At 37.1% G+C, this 27,645-nt stretch overlaps 1 protein-coding gene across 9 annotated transcripts in view; it reads right to left on the bottom strand.

The window, feature by feature from the left end:
* UBE2E2 (ubiquitin conjugating enzyme E2 E2) overlaps positions 1-27,645 on the bottom strand; it is a 392,844-nt gene that overhangs the window by 69,917 nt on the left and 295,282 nt on the right. For 7 of the 9 annotated variants that reach the window (XR_010155519.1, XR_010155520.1, XM_530592.9 and 4 more), the window contains one exon: positions 21,901-22,033. The exons of the other annotated variants lie outside the window; for them this stretch is intronic. Coding sequence is in view for 5 of the 7 variants with exons in the window: in XM_530592.9 (XP_530592.2) it covers positions 21,901-22,033 (133 nt within the window). In the remaining 2 variants the exon portion in view is untranslated. The remainder of the gene's footprint in view (positions 1-21,900; positions 22,034-27,645) is intronic. 9 annotated transcript variants of the gene reach the window in all.

Genomic DNA, 27,645 nt, shown 5'->3' with positions numbered 1-27,645 from the left:
GGAGGTTCACGAATTTGTGTTGGCCGCATTCAAAGCCATCCTGGGCCCGGATTGGATGAGCTTGTCCTAGAGGCATCAGTCTCCCCCAGTCAGGTACTAGAACAATTGCTCTTGAATAACAAACTTAACAACCATTATGTGGGGCTATGTTGAGCCAACAGCACTTATTTATCAATTAGTACTGTCCACAGAAGATAATTTAACAGATGTCCAAAGGACCAACATCTCTTAGACAAGATGATTCATTTCTGGCTTTAGAACTGCAAAAGTGTCTCATACATGACAACAATTAATTAGGAAGCACAACAGCTGAGATAGTTAATGGATTCCATGTAAAGCATGTAATAAATGACTGACCATATAACACTTGCTGTTTAACTAAAGACAGTGACATAAACACAAACAGAAGGAGAATGTCCTCCTTTTCTTTTCTTTACATTTTTTATAGGCCTCACACTCCTCAAGGCAATTCTGTAAGACGCAGCATATTTACAGATTTGATAAATGTAAAATGAAAATAATGTACAGGATTACTCCATCCTTCAGGAAAGGAGTAATACATTTTATGTTTATAGATATATGAAGGGTCAGTTATTTATTTTAAGAGTTCAATAATCCAGTTCATATACAACACAATACAAAGTATTTGTCAAACTAGCTAGAAGTGATGATTTAGCTTTTCATACAGCCTACAAAAGTGTAGAAGTAAACTATATTTAAACATGATATAAAATAAAACATGAGCTGGGCTTGGTGGCTAACACCTGTAATCCCAACACTTTGGGAGGCTGAGGAGCAGGGATCACTTGAGGCCAGAAATCTGAGACCAGCCTGGGCAACACAGCAAGACCCTGTCCCTACAAAGAAATAAAAAACTATCCAGGCATGGTTGTGTGTGCCTGTATTACTAGCTACTTGGGAGGCTGAGGTAGGAGGGCAGCTTGTGCCCAGGAATATGAGGCTGTAGTGAGCTATGATTACACCATATACTCTAGCCTGAATGACAGAGACTCTGTGTCTCTAAAACTAATAAAAATATAGTAAAACAATGACTGATTCTGTTAATGATAAGTAAATTTATAGCTATTATAGAGTTGGCCAAATTCCCACTCTTTTGGTTGAATGCTATGTGTACAACACACAAAAGAGACATTCTTTGAAAGTAGCAGAGTATTCACAAATACTATAAAAATTTCCAAACTTTGTATGCATACTTGAGGGTAATGATATTTTTTCCCTATGTTCTTACCATAAAGTTAAAAAATACCACATGTATAAACAGTAAGTTGTAACCAAAAATAATAGTAATAATTAAAATAGCTACCAATAATGCCATGCCACGCACTGTCCTAGGTGACTTGCATTTATTACATAATCTTCACACTCATCCTGTAAGGTGGGTACTATTATTATTAAGAAACAGACATAGGTTGAGAGGAATTCAAATCCTCACAGTAAAGTCAATTCCAATACTAAGCAAAAAGCTTATAAGGAAAATACAAAATAATCAAAGACAAATTGAAAACCCCACACCCCCAAAGTTTTTTTTTTTAATTAAAGAAAATGACGGAAAAAAATAATACAGAAAATTATGTAAATTCCAGATCTCAACAGTTTGACTTTACAGAGCAAAGCTAATGACACAGGGATTCAACAGGTTTCTCAGATCAAGTTCTGACAAAATGATCACGCATGTTAAGTGAATAGCGAAGAGAAGAAATGTTTAATGATATTCATGGCTGGGTGTGGTGGCTCAGGCTCAGCCTGGGAGTTAAGAGACCTGCGTGGGCAACATGGTAAAACTCCGTCTCTACAAAATAATTAAAAAAAAAAATTAGCTGGGCATGGTGGCATGTGTCTGTAGCCCTAGCCAGTCAGAAGGTTGAGGAGGGAAGATCACTTGAGCCCATGAGGTTGAGGCTGCAGTGAGCCATGATTGTGCCACTGCACTCCAGTATGGGCAATAGAGCGAGACCCTGTCTCAAAAACAAAACAAAACAAAACCTCACATATATATATATTCACTATTACTACTGTGAGATTACTAAAGGCAAAAAAACCCAAGTCAGTTAAAAAAGTAAACAAATGTTTCAGCATGACTTGAAAACTCTCACTTAGCATGTATAATCTTTGAATAACTTAAATCTCAGCATACAGAATATTCTAGTGAATATTCTTTAAACATCTATGCAGAATAGATGTAGTTAACTAACCTGATACTCATAATACTGTACACTGAAAGTAACAGCTAATCAGGAAGCATACTTGAAAAATAAAAAAGGGTACTTTTATTAAATATTTGAATGTTTTAGTTGGTTTTATAACAGGCATGACTAATACTATGTGACGATTTGAATTAGATTGTAAAATAGCAAAATGATAATGTATAAGCATTTGTTATAAAGGAATAAAATAGCAAAAAAAAAAAACCTTGGTAAAGTAGAAGTGCATTTAATTTTCTAAGCTAGTTATTTCTATTTGAGAATGTGCTAATTCTTGCTTCATATATGACCCCCTTGCAACCAACCTGACATACAAATATTGGTTTACTTAAAAATGGTTAGAAAATAAGATTGGAGTCTTAGGGAAGGAGTGAAGGAGTAGATGTTGAATGACAAACTGAGGAGCTGGTCTTTCATCCTGCAGTTTAGGAGAATGCCATGATGAAAGAGGTGTTTTAGGGATTTGGAACAGGATTGTTGTATGATGTTCGTTCTCAAACTAGCCTTTTGTGGAACAAATGCTTTGTGGTAGATGACACTAACTTATTCCTAAATTCACAAAATGGCTTTTATATGATTAATACCATTTTCTTTGAATATTGTCTTAACAGCTGACCAAACCAAGAAAGAAATGAATATATATGTGAAACAGAAATAAGGGAGGGGGAGATGGAGAAAACATGGGCAACACAATCCACAATCTGAGGCAGGGACAGAGGGAAAAAGGGACAAGGCACTGCAGGCACACAGCAACCAGAACTTACTAAAAACCAGTTCCCATTAAGCCTGCACCACTTCCTGGAACCCACTGTGGAGAAGATCGGAGAGGGGAAAAGGAAGGCAGCAAATATATGAGAAGAGCCTAAGGCAAGCCTTCTGACTCTTCAGGTCAAGGCATCCTTATAAGGATGGATCTAAGTTTCCTTCCTCACCGTAAACGTAAACTAGCTCACAGCTCATTTCAACAACTCCAAGACTATCACAAACATACCTCTTTCTGCCTTCGTGGCAAGCATTCAAGAATTACTTTTTACTCTTACTGAAGGAATATGTAGTATTATGAGGAATATCTTAAATTTTATTTTTATCTAATGGTAACTACCTGGGTTTGTTTTCCACTTAAATTTCCATGCCTAATTTTCTTTTATCCCAGGCAATCTCTCTCTTCTGTTCTTCTCTATTCCCCACTTGTCCATATCTAATCTCTGCTACCACTCTATGATTTCTGACATGATTTCTTCAGTCTCTACTTCCACCTTCTAGATTATCTTGCTTCATTCACATTCCAAGGCTTCCAAAGCCTGTTCTTTTGGGTTTATCTTTTCCCCTCCAATATTCTCTGTAAGACTACTGCCCTAAAAAAAATGGGTTAATTTTCCTTAAAGCTGTGTGGAAATGTATCTGATAGAAACAAGGAAAAAGAAAAAAGGAAGAGTGGGGAGTAGGGGGAATAAGAATGACTCAGAATTGTGTGAAAAAAAAATTCCCATTTTCTAATGTTTTATTCCTGCTTCCTGAATCTCCTGTCCCTAAAAGAAATCTGAAGTACTATCTTAAATAAACACTCTAGGCCGCTGTTTTCCTTTCCATATAATTTGCAACATTTATCTTTGAAATTTTCTATCTAGTAGAAAATTGTCTGCTGTGGTATAACAATACCACCTTTTAAAAGCAAACAATTGCAACACATGTAGCTTTTTAAATAAATAGTGCCAACTTCATTTTACAAAACTGATAGTTGTATGTACAGCTAAATAAAGATTTCAGAAATAAATTTTTTTGTAGACAGGCTAGCAAAAATGTTTATTTACAAAGGGAACAAATTTATATAAGGACAGGGATTATCTCTGATACTGATTTTTATCCCCTCTAGGAAAGAGGATATTGACATGCATTTGTTCAATAAACAAATTAACTGGAAAAACACAGAATATTTACATTTGAAAGGAGGCCACACATACCATAATTAAAAATGACAATTGATCGAGAGCTTCTGATGTTTCAACAGTTAGGTTTACAGTGCCTTCTTTTTGGGTGTCTGAGATGGGAGGTGTCAATGGAGAGATGTGTAAAGCTTATGAAGGGAAATGTGCTTTGTCATTCAAATTTTGATTTAGGGCAATTTAAAAAGTCTTGTGATTAGTATTTTAGTCGACAGAGATTATAAGTCTTAAATATTAATTGAAGAGTTGAGATTTTAAATATTTCATTAATTCTTCATATTAGAAAATAAAACTCATAGAAATTCCAGAAGCACGGCACATATCACTACATTGTGTCTACTTCAAATAAACAGTTCAAATAATTTAAAAAGCTGGGATGTCTCGGTAGAAAAGACTAACTATGCTTTTTTCCTTTACAAGAAGATTCATGGACTTTTGTTCTGACAATATTAGAAGAATGCACTTTCTTCAAAGGCCTGTATTGGTCAGTGTTTCATTTATTTCCTCCTATTTTAGTCAAAATTATCTAGTGGTATTAAAGGACAGAAATAAATAGTTTTGTTTGAAGTACAAACTAACATATCATCATAGTAAAGTGGTCATGTTCATCATGAAACTGATATGTTCTAAGGTGTTAAAGGACACATATCTAGAGGTCCCACAATTAGATGGATGGCTTTAGCTAGATGTTGTAAAACTTTAAATTAATAAGACTCATTTCTCGGGTATGTACTAAAAACCTGTATCATTAGTTTATACAGTCACATAGTAAAATACTTTTAGCCTGGTTGGAAGTAACATCCTTTATTGGTCATAAAAATAAATCCATTAAAAAGGTTAAGAATAGAGGATACAAGAATAAATTTTTTCATCCAAATTTCTAACTATTACACTTTCACTATTAAAAATATTTAAGAATTACGTCTTCACTTTGATATTATACTGCAGGAATAGTATTTTCTAAACACTGTTGACTGCTATAATATACATCTGCTTACTTTATACTGAGCCTAGTGGAGGAACAAGATTTTTTTTGTTATAGATACTGCTGGTATCAGAGTCTGTTACCATAGTGTTATTAGGCTTTTCTTCTCTAATACCAACTGAGTAAGGTAAAAACATTATCTCTTTCAACAATCTGTTTTGCAGATTTGGTTCACAGTTATAATGCAATTTCACTGAAGTAATCTCACAAACTCAAGTTTTATGCACTGCTCTAAGAAGGTGCTTTGAATATTTTTATAACAAACAATGCTATTGCTCTGATATATATTCTTTCTCCCCCTAATATTTTTGCTTGTATTTGTTGTTCACACAATCTTTTGAGGGAAAAAAGTTGTTCTTAAACTATGTATCTAGAAATACAGTAACAGAACAGTGTAACTGGTATCCAAGATAGAACTGTTTCTGAATTTCCACCTGCAGGTTAGCTTTCAAAGCATGCACATGTACTTCAACATCTTTTTTGGAGTGCAATGATGTAAGAAATGTTCTCTTAAGAAACATTAATCTGGTTGCTCCTTTTTAATTTTTGGTTTGTTTTTCAGAGACAGGGTCTCACTCTGTTGCCCAGGCTGGAGTATAGTGGCATCATTATAGCTCACTGCTATCTCCAACTCCTGGGCTCAAGCTCTGCCTCAGCCACCCGAGTAGCTGAGACTACAGGTGTGAGCTACCACACCTGGCTCGTTTTTTCTTTTCTTTTTTCTTTTTTTTTTTTTTTTGTAGAGATACGATCTCACTATGTTGTTCAGGCTTGTCGTGAACTTCTGGCCTCAAGCGATCCTCCCACCTCAGCCTCTCAAAGTGCTGGGATTACAGGCGTTAGCCACTGCACCTTGCCCTTGAAATTTTTATACCACTTTTATATGTTCTTAATTAATGAGAATGTATTAAAATTTCAAGTGTCTAATTTTTACAGGGAGTATATGCTGGTTATACACCCATACTAATCGAATTGCCAGGAGGAGATGGTATCCATGTCCAAGGAGGAGGGAGGGCTTGTATTTTTCATATTTAAAAACATTGTCATTCTGTAGCTTGAAAAACCAATCTTCTCTCTCCTTCCTATTGAAATTCTATCATCCATCATGGACCAGCTAAATAATACTTCCTTGAGAAAGCCTTCCCTGCCACTCTGTTTGTTCAACAACAGTGCTCCAAATGTTAGGTATTTACATGTGTGTGCACACCTGCAGGAGGAAATATCTCCTATTTCACTTTGCTTTTCATTGTTTTTCAACTTATTAAAAAAATTCAAACCTATAGTAAACAGACTCACCAACTGTTAACAGCTTGCTAAATCTGCTTTATCTCTCTCTCTCTCTCTCTATATGTATGTATGTATCTCTCTCTCTCTATATATGTACACACACACACACACACACCCCAAGTTTATTTTGTCCCTACAACTATTTGAGAGTAAGCTTCAGAAAACATGAAGGTCAGTTCTTTAGTACAAATCATACAATCATTGATCATGCCAGGTTCAGAGATGATGGAAATGATTAATCAGAAATTCAGCTATTTGGTCTTCCAAAGGACAAGATCAAAATTAAACCTAAGAGCAGATTTTGACCCAATACTGAAACTGAAGACAAACTGCAGTTTATTCCTACTCCTTATCTATTGCTTAATCATTGTCTTATTTTTCATTAGTATACTTTTATTACATTCTCGGAGTTCACCAATTCAGTATTGTGGCCTCAATTCTTAATCCCCTTGGCTTTTTGTTTGAATGAAACCCCTCTATTTGACCAGACTCCTAAGACATTTCTCCTTGTCTCAGCTTGATGAAGTTCTTTAACCACTTTTTTGTGCTTTCTCAAACTTGTCTGCTCAGCCTCCTTCCATTTGTCATTTCTCATGCAGTCAGGCACCGACACACCATCTCAAAAATAAATAATAATAATAATAAAATATTACTTTCTACTGGGTTTACTGGATGCCTTTATGGCAGGCATCTTCAGGGAAAAGCAAGGCCCTGCCTTCCGGGTATGAGAATTAGATATGATTAGATATGGGAGAATGAGAATGAAAACACATACACACTGCACAATATTTCAGTACTACAAACCAACAGGGCAAAACAGATTTCAGAAGTGTTAAGGATACACAGGCAAAATGAATATTCATTTGCTTCATCAATCATATCTGCCAGGTACTGTAAGACACATAAGGTCTTTGGATCTTAGAAGGTAACGTGGGAAAGAAACCATCAGGTTGACGTGACAGCAACAGCTAGTGTGGCACTGTTTATAGTAGGTGGTCAGAAAATGTACCTCTCAGGATCTAACTCTGAACAGTCCTGAACAATGAGAAGGTATTGACCACATGAAGAACTGGATCAGACATGTTCCAGTCAAATGTACTGGCAAATCATAAGGTCAAAAAGGAGGCCTAGGAGGGCCTGCATGTGATGAGGCAGGCAGAGAGATCACGTAGGGCCTTGTAAGACAAAGAAGTTTGGATTTTATTCTAAGTGCAATGGGAAGCCACTGAAGAGTTTTAAGCAGGGCAGTGACAAATCACTGACAGTTAAAGATGTGAAAGGAAACTTAGAGACTGTTAAGCCTCTTTCTACAGATGAAAATACTACATCCATAGGTTTCTATATAGAAACTCTTCATACTCTTTCAATAAGAAAAAGTGTATACTTACTTTCAATTAAAAAAAGTCCAAATTCTGGACACATGAAAAGGTATTATTTTACTTATAATGAGAGAAAGCAATTATAAATATTCTTTTATTTATATCAGATTCATAAAGGTCAAATATTTGATGTCACATAGCACTGATAAGGATGTAGGAAAAGAGGCAGGTATGCCTAAGTTGGGAGTATAACTTTGTATAGCTTCTTTGGAGGGCAATCTGGGCAGAATCTATTAAAATTGAACATGCATACATCATTAGTCCCAGTAATTCCACTTCTAGGAATTTATCCCACGGATATATTTGCACAAGTCCACAAAGACAGTATGTACAAAGATACTCAGTGAAACATTATTTGTGATGGCAAAAGATTAAAAAAAATCCCTGTATGTCAATCACAGGAAAACTTATGGTACACTTGTTCAATATAATATTATGTGATTCTAACAAAGATCTACACATACAAATATGGGATAATTTTCAAGATGGTAAATGCAAAAAGTAAATGCAGAATAAAAGATGTCTTTGGGAAGGTAACGGGAATGCTGGGCAATGAGGAGGACTGCATACCTTTTGTGCTGTTTGAACTTTTTACTGTGTATATATATTACCTATTTAAAACTAATTTAAAAAGAAAAATAGTTTGGTTTTAAAAGCAAATCACTACAAGAAGTAGTGATGTCTGGAAGAGAGAAAAGAAAAAAGAAATGAAGAAAATAAACTGGAAATAACCTGAAATAAACATATTGCTTTACATGTTATTTCCTTGTTGAACAAACTACTGTAATGTTTTATCCACAGAGATAGAGTTTAAAATGCATTAGTGGCCAAGTATGGGGGAAACATAAATACATAGTATATATAGTATACTGTACATGTACAGATGTTTTAAGTTTTTATGTATGTATGTATGCATGTATGTATGTATGTATGGTCAGGGTCCTGCTCTGCCACAATCTTGGCTCACTGCAACCTCTGCCTCCTGGGTTCAAGCAATTCTCGTGCATTGGCCTACTGAGTAGCTGGAATTACAAGCGTGCGCCACCACGCCTGGCTAATTTTTGTATTTTTAGTAGAGATGGGGTTTCACCATGTTAGGCAGGCTGGTCTTGAACTCCTGACTTCAGGTGATCTGGCCGTCTTGGCCTCCTAAAGTGCTGGGATTACAGGCATGAGCCACTGAGCGCAGTCTATATACAGATATACAACTTGGTAAGTGCCCAAACAAAAAATCTTATTTAACCTTAATTCTCCACAAAAATAGAGGCAAAAGGGACTACAGAAAAGAACACAAAGAGTGACCTAAAGTATGGCTGGTTGGGTGCAGTGGCTCATGCCTGTAATACTAGCACTTTGGGAGGCCAAGGCAGGAGGACTGGTTGAGCTCAAGAGTTTGAGATCAGCCTATGACAACACAGTGAGACCTAATCTCTTTCAGAAATCAAAAAAATTTGCCAGGCATGGTGGCACATGCCTGTAGTCCTGGCTACTTGGGAGGCTGAGGTGGGAGAATCACTTGAGCCCTGGAGGTTGAGGCTGCAGTGAGCTGAGATTGTGCCACTGCACTCCAGCCTGGGTGACAGGGTGAGATTGTCTCAAAAAACAAAAATAACAAAAAGAAAAAAAGAAAAAAAAAAAGGCAGGCAGGAAAGAAAGGCTGTAGGCAAAAAACTGAATTACTGTGCACTTACCAAGATCACTTCATAGCTCAGTTAGTTCAGGTGCGAAGAGTAGGGGCTGCAGGACTGGAAATTAGGAGGCCAGGAGTTCTAATCCTGACCCTGGCCTTATTAGCTATGTGATCCTAATCACATTACTTATTCTAAGTTTTAGTTCGATTAAAACTGAAACCAAAGGCTCAAGAGGAGCTTAAAAAAAGTCATTTAGTCCACTGCCCTGCAGAAGGCCACTGCAACTACAGGTAATTATTTTGACTTACTTTAGGCCTGATTTAGGCACTTGTGAGAAAATTAATTTATATAATTTATTAACAACAAATGAGGTTTTTTCCTTGTAATAAAAGCATGATATTTTATGAGGTATTATTGTATAAGCTTTCCAGCAATAATACTCTATATGGAAAATAACTTTCCAATCCCCAAACAGTGAGAACTTAATGAAAAAGAGAAAATATCAGCTTTGTTAGTTTTTTCAGTCATCATTCTTTTCTTTTGGAAAACCCATTCTGGAAATTCATAGGTTCAAAGATTCAGTTTGGGTTGAAAATTGCCCATTTCTCTAGGTGAGATCATTTATTCTATCTAGGGTTTTAACACCCAAATCTGTGTCTGCTAACTCCCAAATCAGTACCTCTAGCTCATATGACTCACCTGAACTCCAGATCTATTAAGCTGTTGGCTGAATATTTCTGCACTTCCCACTCAGGTGTCCCATAAGTTCCTCACAGGCAACATATCCCTACCTGGTCATTCAGATCAGAAACCAGAGAGTCCTTCCTGATGTTTCAAACTAGTCAACAGTAGATATGGATGTCAGCGCTAACACAGTGGTTCTCAACAGGGTGATCCCCTCCTTCAGGGTATACTTGGCAACATCTGGAGAAATTTTTGTTGTCACAATGAGGGATAGGGGAGATTGCTATTGGCATTTAGTGGGTAGAGATCAGGCATGCCGCTATGTATTCTACAATACAAAGGGTAGCCCTTTACTACAAAGTATTATCTTGCTCAAAATGTCAGCTGGGTCAAAGTTGAAAAAATCCTATTCTATCATACCTTGAATGTAAATTCTATGCAAGATGGGGCATGCCATTGCTCACTTCTCTATGTTCAGTATCTAGACCACTGCATGGTACATACATGATTACTTAATAATGGAATGAGAAGAGAATTTATACATTATTCTCCTTGTTTTTATCTTCACAGCTGAGCCTTAATTCTTTTCTGGGCTGAACTATTGTGTCAGCCCCTAATTGTTCTTTCTGTCTCCATGCTTCCAGGGCTGTATCTTACTCATCTTTATATATCAAGGGCCTGGAAAGTAGTAGGGGCTCAATAAACCTCTGCTTTATAAATGAGCCTTAAAACAGGTATTTAAAAAAGCAACTAACCTACAAGAATTTTTGGCAGGTCTCTGTTAACAGCTAATATACTGATACCATAAGAAAAATTCACCTGATGGTTTAGAATAGGTATGCTTATATGAATCAGTATGAATAACTTTGTCTGATCCTAGATCCATTTTATTTTATCTTATTATTATTATTTTTTTTTGACACAGTCTCGCTCTGTCACCCAGGCTGGAGTGCAGTGGCGTGATTTCAATTTACTGCAGCCTCCACCTCCTGGGTTCAAGCAATTCTCATGTCTCAGCCTTCCAAGTAGCTGGGATTATGGGCGTGTGCCACCAAGCCTGGCTAATTTTTGTATTTTTTGTAGAGACAGGGTTTCACCATGTTGGTCAAGCTGGTCTCAAACTCCTAACCTCAACTGATCCACCCACCTTGGCCTCCCAAAGTGCTGGGATTACAGGCGTGAGCCACCATGCCCAGCCCCCTAGATGCATTTTATTTATAATTTTTGTTGACTGTCTGACTTTGTTTCTCCTTATTTTTGGCAGGACAAGACCTGCACCACACCTGCGAAAGGACAGGTGGTCCTATCTTCTCTAATTCATCAATAAGCCATGATCATGTACTGACTCTTCTCTTGGACAGCTGGAAACTAGGAACATTCATTTCTCTCTGTCTCATTTTCTTTAGACCTCCTGGAACAAATCTCTAAGAGGCTGCTACCTTACTGAGAGATCCTGCTCCAACTCTAATGAAAAGAAAAAATCGTATGTTTATTGTGGCACTATTCACAATAGCAAAGACTAGGAACCAACCCAAATGTCTAATAATGATAGATTGGATTAAGAAAATGTGGCACATATACACCATGGAATACTATGCGGCCATAAAAAATGATGAGTTCATGTCCTTTGTAGGGACATGGATGAAGCTGGAAACCATCATTCTAAGCAAACTATCACAAGGACAAAAAACCAAACACTGCATGTTCTCACTCATAGGTGGGAACTCAACAATGAGAACATTTGGATACAGGAAGGGGAACATCACACACCGGGGCCTGTTGTGGGGTGGGGGGAGGGGGCAGGGATAGCATTCGGAAATATACCTAATGTAAAGGACGAGTTAATGGGTGCAGCACACCAACATGGCACATGTATACATATGTAACAAACCTACATGTTGTGCACATGTACCCTAGAACTTCAAGTATAATAAAAAATATATATATTTTAAAAAAAGAAAAAATCAAGGAAATTTGATCACTTGCCATAAAGGGATTGATATTTGGCAGGCAGTCTCAGAAATGAACTCAGACCTGCCTACTGTATCACAGCTTGAACAAAATAACGTCACAAATAACTATCTAAGCAAGTAACAAATTTAAATAAAGTGGAGAATATTATACTTTTTTTCATTACACGTAGAATATTATTTCCCCATCCCATCTCTCAAGTGGACAATGAAATATAATTTGTTTTCAAATTTACAGACAATCAACACAGGGTGTCTGTTCCATGTCTTGATCTGGTTCCATTAAAGCCCTTTCCTATAAGGTTAGGAAAATGCCAAAACTGAAGCTTCATCTGGCTCAGTACTACAGAAGGTTTTCCTCTTTACAAGGATATTTCTTCCAGTATCACTTTATTGTCCTTAAATTTTATGTGCTTAGAGTGTTTCTCTCAGAGTTTCCAGTGTTCACTGTTTTATGGGACCAGTGAGTGGATCACTCAATACCCTTTGATGTTTGGGATACTGAAGACCGTACCTGGAGGAGTTACCCTACCCTTTTCTCTTCAGAAAACTCACGTGAGGGGAGGGTATCACTTGTGTCATCTGTGAATCTTTCCTTAGAAAAGTCACCTCTTTTTGGTAAGTGAGTTGAACCTTTTCTGAGCCCTGAAGGCAAAGAAGATCCTCATTTTCCAAGCTTCTGAATGTCTCACTTCAGTCTCCCCTGTTCACATAACTTCTCCGCAGCAGAACATCCATCATGAAGGAATTTAGGCCTATCTACCCCTTCCAGTTATGCTGACAGTAATATCAACCAACACAAACTTCCATTTAGAGTGCGGTCACATTCACAGAGATAGGAACTCCAGGGCATGGAGAAGCACAGTAAAATACTTGTTTGAAACCTCCACCTTTATGGCAGGGCTCTTATAGGGGTGTGTCAGTAGATATCAGAGTGGTTGATTCACCACCACCTCTTCAAGGCTTGTGCAAACGTACAGTTGGTTGAGTTGATCCAACCTGAAAAATTAAGCTGGCTTGAGCAATAAGCATCTCAGGAGACAATAATAAACTAAAGGTCCTTCTTTAAAATTAGCAAACTGCATTAGACTATAGAAAGCTAGGAACAAACGTAACTTCCCAAAATATGGCTAAATTAAACTTCCTGTCAACCAAAAGGCCAATTTCCTATTAGCTTATAGGCATATTTAATTTGGCTTACAATAAAGTTGGTATTCTTTGCCCTGAAAACAAAACCCAATCCTACTTCTTAGTAATTACTAAACTGGTGGTAATTGTAGGTGGTGGCTGGACACACAGATATAATGTGCACTGTTTTAAAAGCACAAAGACAGTGACACCATTTTGATCAATTTTTAATCATCACATTCATTTTGGGATTTCACACAACATTTAAGGATAGCATGCCATTATTAAAAGTTTATGAAAAGGAGCATGGACCAAAAAGAAAAACTGACTCATGTGATGTAAGCAAACCTATGACAGCCCAGTCATGACACTGAGGATACAAGGCCATTCTGACACTAGTTAAATGTGAAAATGATCTGTGAAATGTGAAGTAACTTCTTTAAAGCTGGCAAAATCCAGAAATCAATATTTATTATTTAACGTAGATATAACACGTTAGTCTGTGAATTAGAAACATATTGAAGAAAAGCCCCCAGTGTCTTCGGAAAGAGGATTCCTGGCAAAACAGAAAGGCACACAAAATCTCTTCTAACATTCTTTCCTCCTCAAACCATCTCTTTCCTCCTCATACTGTCTTTCCTCTCCCCTCAAAAATACTTGGGTTGGAGAATAATGTGATATAATTAATTCATACCAGAGTGTATAATCCAGGAACAAGTATTCCTTCTTCCAGGGATATAAGCAACCTCAACCTTCTCTATAATTGGAGATAAAAGGCTCAGTTTAGAACTGGGTTTAGATTCTGGTTCTGCTACCTACTTCCTTTGTGGCCTGTGCGCAACTTAACCTCCATGGAGCTCAGTTTTCTGATCCATGAAGTGGGGGTAATAAACATTTTGCTTATGGCACAGTTACATGCATTTAACTAATTCAACAAATTTTTATTGACTGCCTACTGAATCACCAGGTATTGTTCTACATGGATGAGATTAAAGGAGTGACATCAAAATAGACAAAGTTTCTGTGTTCACTGAGCTTACATGCTAATTGGGGAAAGGGAAACATAATAAATAAACAAAGAAATATATAACACCAAGAGGGAGAGGTGCTATAGCAAAAAATCAAGTATACTAGTGGTTGTGAGGAAGTTTGAGGAAGTTTATAGGGAACCTAAGGAGGCTGGAATTTGTCATCCAAGAACCTCTCTGAAAAGGTGACATTTGAGCAGAGACATCAAGGGAGAAATGAAGTGAGTCATGTGAATTTCTGGGTGGCATACAAACGCAGGCAGAAGGAAGAACAAATGGAAAGGCTTGTGAAGAAGCATGCTTTGAGTATTTGAGTAAAAAATGATGGCTGGCAACTTTGAAAACTGTTCTGTGGACGGGGTGGTTCTATATGGCTTTATAGGCTTTTATTCAGGAGCTGGGATTAACTGAAGGGTTTAAGCAAATAATTTACATAATCTGACACACTATAGAAGGAAGCTTTAGGCTGGGTGTGGTGGCTCATGCCTGTAATCCCAGCACTTCTGAAATGCTGAGGTGGACGGATTGCTTGAGCTCAGGAGTTCGAGATCAGCCTGGGCAACATGGCGAAACCCCATCTCTATCAAAAATACAAAATTAGCCGGGCATGGTGGCAAATGCCTGTGGTCCCAGCCATTTGGGAGGCTGAGGTGGGAAGATTGCTTGAGCCTGGGAGGCTGAGGTTGCAGTGAGCTGAGATCACACCACTCCATTCCAGCCAAAAAAATAAAAAAGGAATCTTTCAGCATATGGGGTGTACTGTTGAAGGGACAAGGGTGGAACCAGGAAGACCACATAGGAGATTTCCACAATAACCTGAGGGAGGAGAACAGTTGACGGTGGTTTGCGCCAAAGAGTTTCTAGGGAAAGATGGTGAGAAATGTTTGGATTCTAGATTTATTGTCAAGATTGAGCCAGTGGGACTGGGTCTGGCTAGCTGTGTGAAAGGAGTCAAGAATGAATGTAAGGTTTTTAGTTTTAGCAACTGGAAAAATAGACCTGACATTCATTGATATGGGGAAGACTAGAGGAGCTGGTCTGGCTGATGTAGAATGGGGTAATCAATAATTTGGTTCTGGATTTGTCAAGTTTGAGATGACTACTGGATGTTCAACTAGAGATGTCAAATAGGCAATTCAAAATGTAAGAAAGAACTTGACCCATGGCCAAGCTTTATATGAATGCACGAACTCAGGTTAAAAACAAGTCAATTCATGTTATTCCATGACAACTGCATGTTCTCTAACCAAGGCTGGAGTAAATGAATGGGTAGTTGGGTTTACACACAGAAATCACTGCTCTTACTGAAAATTCTGGGAAACACATTCAACTTTCTTCTTTGAGTAGTAGCATTAACAATAAAAACAAGTACATAATAATAATCTAGTAAGGGTGCAGTTGTGGAACTCATTGTTGAACTTCAGTTACAGATCTCTCTCTGGCTTTCAGATGCTGAATATCACTGTTTCTTATCGTAACTAATTAGCTACTTTATTTATAAGTAGCCATGACCTGTCAATTTAAGGTTAAAATCTAATGAGAAAAATAAAGATTTTGAAAACCTGAAGACCCCATCTATTTCACTTTTCAAAAGCAGTGAAGGCCTTCTGCATTAGCTGACATTAGTAAGCAACCCATAGTTAGACTTTATAAAAAATAACAACAAACAAACCCATAAACTGATATGCTCTGAATTGATCTCTAGGATTTTAAAATGTACTTAGTAAAATTTGTAGTGAAAGAACAAATTATATTGTAAAAGATTTTGAATATCATTCTTAATTTCACTTACAGACACTTTACTGATGTGTGTAATTTTTTGTCTTGTTTTATAAAACACCTGAGGCACAAATTTTATCACCAGCAGATACTATCTTCTTGCCATTACCTGAGAAAACAGTGTTTCCCAGGAACATGGACACAGCATGTCTAACCTGTGCATAAGTTGCCTGAAATACTGAAAATAAAAAACAAACATGAGTGACTCTCTCACCTACCTAATTTCAAATCTATTTACACTTATTTTTTATGTCATGTACAGATTCACAGGGAGACAGAAAAAGCTAAATTAAAAATGCGTTACCCCTATGCATTTCTACTGAAAAGACAAACACCTGACCTGTTACCTAACATGAGTCCTTAGTGAGGATGTAAGTCATTACAATTTCTAAGACAGGCCGGTGGCGGTGGCTCATGCCTGTAATTCCAGCACTCTGGGAGGCCAAAGTGCGCAGACTGCTTGAGCCCCGGAGTTCAAGACCAGCCTGAGCAACATGGCAAAACCCTGTCTCTACAAAAAAAAAAACAAAAAAACCCAAAAATTAGCCAGGTGTGGTGGTGTGTGCCTGCAGTCCCAGCCTCGGGAGGCTGACGTGAAAGGATCGCTTGAGACTGGGTGGAGGTTGCAGTAAGCCATGATCACATCACTGCACTCCAGCCTGGGCCCCAGAGTGAGACCCTGTCTCAAAAAAAAAAAAAAAAGAAAGAAAGAATGTCTGAAACAGAAACATTAGACACAGAGTGTCACAATATTTTCAAAGTGTTTTTGGTAGAAAAAAACCCCAACATAATATATTCCATTAGTTTCTGAATTCTTCAAGCATCCTTGTTAATTTTATTTGATGTAAGACTTTTAAGATAAAATGTTTTTTATATTATTCACGAAAAGAAATAATGAGATAGGACAACAGTATACATGAAAACTGTCATACATATCACAGGTAGTCAAATAAATGTAAATTAATGCAACCATAAGATACGACTTTTCATCTATTGCCAGTAAAAAAGACTTAAAATCCTAAAAGCTGAGGGGAGTGTAGGGAAGTTCTACACTGTCATGTTGATGGTCACGATGTAAACTGATACAATTTTTCTGGAGCATGATTTGTCAATCGTTACCAAAAACTCTATAAACACGTGCAAACTCTTTACCCAGAAATTCCACAGCAACAAATTTAACCTGAGAAAATCATAAAAGTATAAAAATGTGTAATTATATGAATGTTCATCACATCACTGATTATAACAGAAGCAATGAGATCAGCCACATGAAAGTGATTAAATTTTGGTATATTTATACAACGGAATACTAGGCACCCTTTCTAACTGTAACACAATTAAATGTTTACTGGAAATATATAATATATGGCACGGGATGAAAATATAACATTAGATTAAAAAGTAATCATGAAGCCATGGGGAGTACGGCCCAATTTTTGTAAAAAGGTGTATGTGTGTTTATGTATGTATATGTACAGGCATGTACGTGTACATATTTATATGTATATGATACAAATGAAGGAAACAAAAGTCTTAAAACAGATATACCTAAATGGCATGAATAATCAGTTTGGGGGAGATTACAGGCAAATTTTTTCCCTTTTGCTTATCTGCAATTGTTTTTTAATTATGTAACAAATATGTAGGCTGCAAAATGAATAACATTAAAATACTTACATATTAAACTTTTAAAATAAAGTACAGATTTTGAGCACTTTGAGGAGTAATTTTATTGATTGATTGATTGATTGATTGATTGATTTAGAGACAGAGTCTTGCTCCGTCCCCCAGGCTGGAGTGCAGTGGTGCAATCTCAGCTCATTGCAGCCTCGTCTCCTGGGTTCAAGTAATTCTCACGCCTCAGCCTCCTGAGAAGCTGGAATTACAGGTGTGAGTCACCATGCCCAGATAATTTTTGTATTTTTAGTAGAGATGGGATTTTGCCATGTTGGCCAGGCTGGTCTCGAACTCCTGATCTCAGATGATCCACCTGTCTCAGCCTCCCAAAGTGCTGGGATTACCAGTGTGAGCAACTGCACCTGGCTGAGGAGTAATTACCCATAAATTTAAAAACTAATTATCTATGAATCTAAAAGCTAATCCCCAGCAAAATGTAAAGGAACTTCTGGCCGGGCGTGGTGGCTCACGGTTGTAATCCAGCACCTTGGGAGGCTGAAGCAGGGGGATCACCTGAGGTCAGGAGTTCAAGACCAGCCTGGCCAACATGGCGAAACCCTGTCTCTACTAAAAATACAAAAAATAGGCCGAGTGTGGTGGCAGGTGCCTGTAATCCCAGCTACTCGGGAGGCTGAGGCAGGAAAATTGCTTGAATCCAGGGGGCGGAGGTTGCAGTAAGCCGAGATTGTGCCACTTCACTCCAGCTTGGGCAAAAGAGCGAACTCTATCTCAAAAAACAAAAACAAAAACAAAAACCAACCAACCAAACGACAAAAAAAACCCCCAAAAAACAAAGCAACTTCTACCTTAAAAAGATACTGAATGAAAACATTATAACATATGTCTACACTGAAAAATAAATAGGTGTAAAAAGCTTTTACACACACTAGCAGTTCATTACACTTTTCTTTTTGGCCATAATGTAGTATTCCTAGGTGGAGTTCTATTAAACAGGTATTTTCACAGAGAAATAATAATATCATTGGTGGTTAAATACTCAGCTGAAGACCTGACATCAAATGCAATGGACAATGTCATACAAGAAAAGATACTATGTAAAATGCCTTACCTACTTTGAAATAGTAAAATTGTGCTATAGGTTAAGTAAAAGGCATAACCATATAAGAAATTCGATGTACTAAAAATTGTACTGAAATATAGCATTTGAAAAGTACTAATACTCAACCTATTTAAAACTAGAATACTAAGTTTAATTAACATTATGTACTCAGGTAGTAATTGTTTTGCTTGCCTTATTAGAATTTAGGCAAATTCTGGAAGAAATTACTAGAATAGCTCATCTCTGATTTTAAAAAATTGGGCAGTGGAATATAGGGTGTTCAACCTGATCAAGCCCTACTGTGAAAAAGTTCCTGCAACAAGAAGCGGCATCTCGAATCATTCCTCTGACCTTTAAAAGCTACATTTGAGCTCTGCAGTGTTTAGAAGTCCTCATAAAAGGTTCTATTTATGATAATTTGGAAAAAATTATCTCATGAACCCAATCATGCTACGGACTAATTTTATGGTACGTATATCCACACAAATAACCATCAGATAGCCCATCAGATGTATTTATAAGCATCTGCTCTTATAAGTAATTCCCCCTGACACCCACTGCTTCCCTGGTTCATTCTTCAGAGTATTGGGAAATGTTGCAGGAATCAAGATGCATGGCTAACGTGAAAAAAAAAGAGCAAAAGAGAGAAAAATACCAAGCAGCAGAGAAAAAAACCCAAGACAACTTGAAACATGTACTATTTACAGTAACAGGACACTAGGAAGGCATGGAGTTGTTACATCAAAACTATTAATAATAAGAGTATTTGTTTTACTTAATAGCCTTCACTACACCCCAAGTTTTTTCTCCCTCGAGTAACACATCTATCTACAAAATCTGACCTCTAAAACTGATATATTAGGAGTTGATAATTTGCTTTTAAATACTTTCCACAGATACCTATCAAATGTGCATTTGAATTGTGGTTCTAGGTACCGAAGTTTGCTTTTTTTTTTCTCCTTAGAGATTGTCTGGTCCAATTCATTACGTGGAGGGATTCCATTTTTTCTGGTAAAATTCTTGACAGGTAGTAACTCAGTTTTTTCTTGAACACTCCTAGTAAAGGGAAGTGTGGTGTCTCAGAGGTAGAGCTACACACAAGTTGACTGTCCCACTGTGGGTCAGATTTCCCTCAGAGAAAACTGAAATCTACTTCCCGGTAACTGACACCCTCCTGCTTCTATTTTTGTCCCATCCAACCATCCTGGATAAAGTCCAACCCCTACCCACACCATAGTCCCTAAAACATTTGAGGACAGATAAAGCATTCCTCCCACGCCCTATTTTTACCAGTCAACTTCTCCAAGGCAAGTATGTATAATTCAGTGGAAAGTACATGGCCCCTGGAGTCAGACTTCAGTAGATTCCTGGTTGTACACTCTTGGAAAACCTCTCTAAGTCTCATCTATGTTTCCTCCTCTGTGACAGGGGAACATCCTAGTCTTACTGGAGTGTTCTGGAGAAGAAATGAGTTGGCAGAGCTGATGCCCAGTGGAGTGCACGACTCAGTGAAGAAAGTCAAGAATGCGATTTGACTCTCTCCCCCCAGCTTATTCTAGCTTTGTTTAATCTACACATTTCTGTCATTCAGAACTAGGATAAGCCCACACATTTTCTGAAACTACTAATCTCAAGGAACAGATCACATCAGATTTACAAGCAGCACAATAGCCTGGTCTGAGTTTTCCTCCTCCTTCCTCACTCTGTGCATCCTTTACTGTAGAGGCTGAGAAAGAAAGGTCCTTACATCCCTCATAGTACAACAGATACTCCAGGTGACATAAGGGCTGGTCTAAAGTAGAAAAGGAAGGTATAAGGGTCCCATTCAGTAAAGGGAGAAGATAAGTATTAGATTTACTATGGCTTTGTCATTGAAAACCTACCAAATGCAAGCTCTTGGTGGTCACCAGTGCCACCAGCCCTGACAGCTTGAATAAAATGTATTGTGTAATGTAGGAAGAAGTATGGGCTTTGGAGCCAGGCTTTCCAGATTCAAATCCTTACACCACAATTTGCTTGATGCATAATGCTGGAAAAGTTACTTAGTTCCTCTGTCCTTGGTTTCCTCATTGAGGGTAATTATAGCTACTACTTTTTGCTTTGGTAACACTATCTAAGCATCAATGGAAAGGAAGGAAGAAAGGAAGAGCAGGGGCAAAAAAGAGGAGGGAGGGGAATTATAGAAAGTCATGGTGAACGTCTAGTCTTATTCTTGTTTTTTTATATTGTTTACTCCAACCCACAATACAAACAAGTTTTCTATCCCTGTGCATTGTGACATTAAGTCAGGGCCAGACGAGAATTCTTTCTTGGTAGTCAAAACATAGTGTCCTCAGGGTCATTTCCTTTGCTATAGTGGAGAACAAATGCTAATGGAGATGACACAATATTTAAAACAGTCAAATATCTGACTTATAGGCAGTAGAAAAGAATGTGAAGACTTTCTAAAGTATATAACCTTGGCTTAAATAAGTGAGAATTCTTTCATGTTCTGATTTCACCGCACTCTTCCACATCAGACATGAACATACATGACTTTTCATTGATTAGTTTCATTAACGAACTATTATAAATACTTTACTAAATTTTTTAACACAACTTTTAAGTCTCTGTGGGTCATACTTTCCATACTAGTCCATGTGTACTACACGTGAGCAGCTGAACTCTAGAGGCACCAAAACTCAAACCTCCATAGCTGGTGCTATAAACCTTGCCTAGGCAAGGCTTCCTCTGCCTTTAGCCTGATTCTTGCGCTTAGCTTGCTTGGGCTCTGGCTCCAGGCTACGTCTGATTTTCTGGGCTCTGGTACTCACCCTGGCCCAACCTTATGCCCCCATTTTCACCCATAAAACATGGTGTTTTAATGTTACATTAAAACATATAACAAAGAAAGGAGATAATGAGGAGAAAAAGGAGGAGAAAAAAAACAATGAAATCAGTAAAAAGCTGGGGTGGAGGAATAACCTACAATTTTTTACATTGTTTCATTTTATACACTATCAATCCTGGGAAGCTGTCTGTGACAACAGAATAGACATGCATCCCTAGAATGCATATTTAAGAATAAGTATATGTATCTAGAAATATAATCCATATTGCTAAAAATCAATGAAAACTTCATACTGACCTTAGGGGGTTTAAACGGATAGTCTGGTGAAAAGGTAATGTCAAGAAAGAACACCCCTCCTTCATAGACAGATCCTGGGGGTCCCAATATAGTTGACCTCCATTCATAAATGTTGTCTCCTTTGGGTCCAGCACTGAAATAAGACATACAAATGAAATGTGCTTAGAAATTACATAAAGGCTGGAATTTAACAAAATCTATTTATGATAACCAACTGAGCAATTCCATAAAAACACAAAAAGTTAATCAGTTAACTCTCATGTTAAGATTCATATTGCCAATATTGTCATTATCCTAGAAGTGAAATATGTTGGTATCACTTAATAAAAGAACACCAAGATCCTCTTTTGCCATTCACAACCCTACGCCTATGGAACAAGAGTCCAAGGACTACAGGCCAGAGGTAGAAACACAAATGTTTAACGAAAGCATGAAATTATTTGTGATGTCAGAGACAAAATTTCAAAGTTAGAAGGACCTCTGGGGAATGACTAGTCTGATCCCTTTGCTAACAACTGAGAACACAAAGGAGGTTCAATGTTCATTATCCAAAGTCTCTGCTCAAATATCATATCCCATCTGAATCTTCCTTTCTTTCTCCCCACCCAAAGGACTTCCTGACCCATACATCATGACCAATGAGGTCTGTAGAGGATAAGATGTATCATTTTGTTTTATAACTGTGTTTTGCAACTAATGCTTCTTTCTACCCTCCCTAGAAGGTGCTTGAGGAACAGGCTGTACCTTGTCCTTAGTGCCTCTTAAGTCAGTATGTTGGATGATGATGAATTAATAACAAAGCAAGTGAAGAAGCCACATGGCTACTAGCAGTACACATGTCTCTGAGTTTCAGAGAATTTTGCTGAAAACAATATGGCCCACATGAGTCGAGTGAATTGTATTAGTTCTCTCAGGTGAAAAGAAGGGCAAAATGAGATTAGGATTTAGCTAATCCTAAGAATGGGCTCAAGCCATTCTTGGGTCTCAGCCTCTCAAGTAGCTGGGTTTACAGGCATGCATCACTGGACCACACCTGGCCCCTAGAAAATGTATTTTTAAATGAGTTGCAATAGGTCTTGTAAGGAAGCTATGAATAAAGTCATAAAAGATGTGTAAGATCTTTATGGAGAAAATTATATAAAACTTATTGAAAAATACTCATAAGAGTTAAATAAATGGAGGGAGATACCAAGTTTATGGGTAGGGAGACCTGATATCAAATGTCAGTTTCTCCAAATTGATTCACCATAATTCCAATTAAAAAGTCCAACTGCTTTTTAAAACCAAAACTCGACAAGTTGATTTTAAAATTTTTTTGGAAGCTCAAAGAAATTCCTCAAACTTTTCCACACATATATGAAAACCTGATTTATGTCAACTGATGGGACTAGGAAAAGTTTTTATATTTGAAAAACAGAGAAACTGGATTTTTACCCTCAGTAAATAAACAAACGCTGTTGCAGATGGATTAAATATTGAAATGCAAAAGTCAAAATATTAGAGTTTGACTGAAGAGAGTGACAAGGCAAGCTGCAAACTGAGAAAAGATATTTGGATCATATAAAAGTGACCAAATACTAGTGTTGAGAATACACAAGTTCCGAAGAATCAACTAAAAAAAGACTCTATTAAAAAAGACATAGACATTTCCAAAAAAAGGGAAACATAAATGGCCAATAATCATATAGAAAATGCTCAATATCATCAAAATCGGGGAAATGAAACTGAAAATCAAAATTCAGTAATATTATTTTACAAAATGCAAATGCAAAAATCAATGCCTGACAAAACCACATGTTGATGAGGATGTGGAAAAACTAGAACTCCTATGTACTGCTGATGAGTATGAGTAATTCCTTTGGATGAGAATATAGGCTCATCTAGTTAAGTTGAATATACAGTTGACCCCTGAACAACAGGTCTGCATTGCGTGGGTCAACTTAGATGAACTAAATTTCAAGAAAATACATTAGAAAAATTTGAGATTTGTGACAATTTGAAAAAACTCGCTGACAAAGCACTAGCCTAGAAATATTGAAAAATTAAGAAAAAGGAATGTCATGGGTGCACAAAATATACACAGATATTAGTTTTCCTTATTTACTACCAGAAAATATATACCGATCTCTTACAAAGTTAAAATTATACACACAAACCATACATGATGCCATGCGCATTTTAAAAGAAATGTAAGCAAACACAGAGTATTAAATCATAACTGCATAAAAGTAACTATAATACATACTGTACTACTGTAATAATTTTGTAGCCACCTCCTGTTGCTATTGCAATGAACTCAGCTATTGCCAATAGCTGCTTAAAATGCCTAAAATGCCACGTGACAAAAATCGTCTCTGCATGAGCAGTTCATCTCTCCAGCAAATTGCGTATTGCCATAAAAAGTGCTCTCTCTCAGTTTTCGCATATTTTTCATTGTGTTTGTGCAATACCGTAAACCTTAAATAACACCATGGGATCCATACGAAGGGCCACTAGTGATTCTGGAAGTACTCCCAAGAAGCAGAGAAAAGTCATGCCATTACAAGAAAAAGTTGAATTACTTGATATACACTGTAGATTGAGGTCTGTAGTTGTGGTTAGCTGCCATTTCATCTTGTAAACAGATGATGTAAACTCAGGGTAACAATAAACACGGTACAATACTGTAAATGCATTTTCTCTTCCTTATGACTTTCTTAATATTTTCTTTTTTCTAGCTTACTTTATTGTAAGAATACAGCATATATACATATAACATGCAAAATATGTGTTAATTGAAATGTTTATGTTATGAGTAAGGCTTGTCAAAAGTAGAGTATTATTAGTAGTTAAATTTGGAGAAAGTCAAACATTATACATGAATTTTTGATGGCACGGGGGGCTGGTACCTCTAAACCCTGAGTTGTTCAAGGGTCAACTGTACACCTATTTTACAACATAGCAATTATACTCCCAGGTATACACTACAGAGAAACTTTTACATGTGTGTACCACCAGAAGACATTGAGAAGAATGTTTATTGAAGCACTATTTATAATAGCAAAATTGGAGACAACACAAATGGCTACTGACGGAAAAATGGGTAAATCCACCCAAAGGAATACTATATAGCAGTGAAAATATACAGATTAACATGAATGAATCTTAAAAATACATTTAATAAAAAATTAAGACTAAAAAGAATCTATACAGTATGATACTATTTCTACAAAGCTTAAAAACAAGCAAACAGGGACATATACTATTGAGGGACACATAAATATGAGGTAAGAAAAGAAAACCAGTAAGAAAAAAGTTCAGAAGAGTGGTTTCCTGGGTAGGAGCAGAGGTTGGAGAAGCAGCACACTGGAGTTTCAATGGTTCTGGGTATGTTTCACTTCTCAGTGTGTGCAGTGGATTCAGGTGCTTTCTGTTTTATTACTAGGTTTTCTCACCTACCATGTGTTAGATACGTTATTACATAGGTACCAAATTCTTATATTAAGAAAAATTATGTCAAAGGTCTACCAATATGGTGAGAAAAGCAACTTGCTGCATATGTACAATGTGATCCTACTGTATAAATAAAAAACAGATCCTACCCTTTTTAATTTATGGGATCCTACTGTATGAATTTACAGGTCCTACTGTATGAATATTTTATATTATTTATGGATACATATCTATGTCAAAGTCTTTTAAGAAATTAACTGGAAAGATAAACCTAAATTCATGATAGTGGTTATGAGAACAACAAGGGATGAGGTGGAATGGGGAGATGGGAGGAAACAGATGCAGAGATAGGAAATGAAGCAGAGTTACATTTTATTTCTAGTGTTTGATTTCTCTTGTTTAAAAAAGGATGAAGTAAATAAAATCACAGTTATCCTAGCTTATTGCAAAGGGTTGGAATATATTGAGAAGCAGCGGTGTAAGGGACTACAGTACAGCATTCCTCCCCCATCACCCCATTACCTCCTTTTCCTGAGGCTGGCAATGAGGCATAGACAGAGTATATTCAGCCCAGATGACAACAAAGCTTTGGCAACAACAGCCTCTTGTTGCCAGACAAGCTCACTCACTCAGATGAATAATACACATGGTTATGCCCTGAGCTATAATTAAACCCAATATGAACAGATAAGCTTATCAGAAGGAAGAGCTTAAAAGTAGAGAAAATTACAGGTTTATAGTTACAACATTACTTCAAGGTAGATGAATAAATTCAGTTAAAAAGTACACACAGGTGAGCGTATACAGCTATGAAATAACATACACAAACACATTTAGTAAATACCAAGCTACGATTTCTCTGGGTCACTTTAAGAAATCTTAAAATGGCCTCCCAAGAATGGTAACCACAGTAAATTACAAGATATAGGCTAAATAAGGAGTCACTACCAAATAGTGTGGCTGAGGAAGGGACTCTGAAGCAGAAGACAGCAGTATCTCACCAAGAAGGGCAATGTCTGCAGATAACATAAACTCAATTTTTGCCCATTCCAAGTTTTATTTGGCTCTCAGTCAGAACTCCAAGTTTTATTGGTTCTTTGAAGTCAGTCAGCTGTCTATGTAGTTATTAACAGTGGACTAAAATAACACAGCTAATATTATCACCCTGAATTGGTTTATGCTGTCAAAGTGTGCCACTTTAAGAAATCTTAGCCAGTAGCAACAAATTATCTTGAAAACAGACTGGTATTTTAAAATGCACATAAAACTAGCCTGTAATCACAGCACTTTGGGAGGCTGAGGCGGGCAGATCATTTGAGGCCAGGAGTTTGAGACCAGGCTGGCCAACTTGGTGAAACCCCATCTTTACTAAAAAAATACAAAAATTTGCCAGGTGTGGTGGTGGGCGCCTGTAATCCCAGCTACTCGGGAGGAGTATCTGAAATACTCCTATCCCAGGAGATAGAAGATGGGATACTATCTGAGGCAGGAGAACTGCTTGAACCCAGGAGGTGGAGGTTGCAGTGAGCCAAGACTGCGCCACTGCACTCCAGCCTGGGTGGCAGAGTGAGACTCTCCAAAAAAAAAAAAAAAATGCATATAAAACTAATACTATTTCCCTCATCTAAAAATTGGGTTTTAGCAACCTGGACTCTTCTAACATTTTAGAAATGTATCACTTGAAATCCCAAAGCTTACAGCAGTGGTTCTTGAACTGCACAGCCCTCTGCCCCACTCCTATTTGGATATGTACCAGTTGAGAACCCAACATCCAAAACTTTGCGGTATAATATGGTAGCCATGTGGCTACTAAGCACTTGAAATGTGGCTAGGGCAAATTGAAATGTGCTGTATGTGTAAAATATATACCTAAGTTTGAAGACTTAATGCAAAAGAAAGTAAAATAGCTCATTAATAATTTTAATAATTACTATTTACCTATTAATTTAATAATTATTAATGAACAACTACATGTTGAAATGGTAATACTTGGAATGTATTGGCATAAAGATGTATGAAAATATGCTTCGCTTATTTTTTTCCTTTAGTCTGGCTGTCAGGAGATTTAAAATTACATATATGGCTCACATCATATTTCTGTATCATGAATCAAGAAGTGAGAAAGAAATCTTTTAATCTTTTAATGATCACTTATCTCTCAAGCTGAACAAATAAAATTTGGTGCCAGAGGACACTTGCAGTACAGAGCAATGATGAAGAACATAAACAGGCTCTGGAGTCAGACTAAGTTGTCTGAATCCTAGCCTTGGCATTTAAAGCCTGTTAGGACCTGGGTAAATGTGTAATTTTTCT

The sequence above is a fragment of the Pan troglodytes genome, chromosome 2, assembly GCF_028858775.2.
Source record: "Pan troglodytes isolate AG18354 chromosome 2, NHGRI_mPanTro3-v2.0_pri, whole genome shotgun sequence".
NCBI classification, from domain to species: domain Eukaryota; kingdom Metazoa; phylum Chordata; class Mammalia; order Primates; family Hominidae; genus Pan; species Pan troglodytes.
The sequence above is the reverse complement of the archived record's forward strand: the minus strand, read 5'-3'. Positions and strand labels throughout refer to the sequence as shown.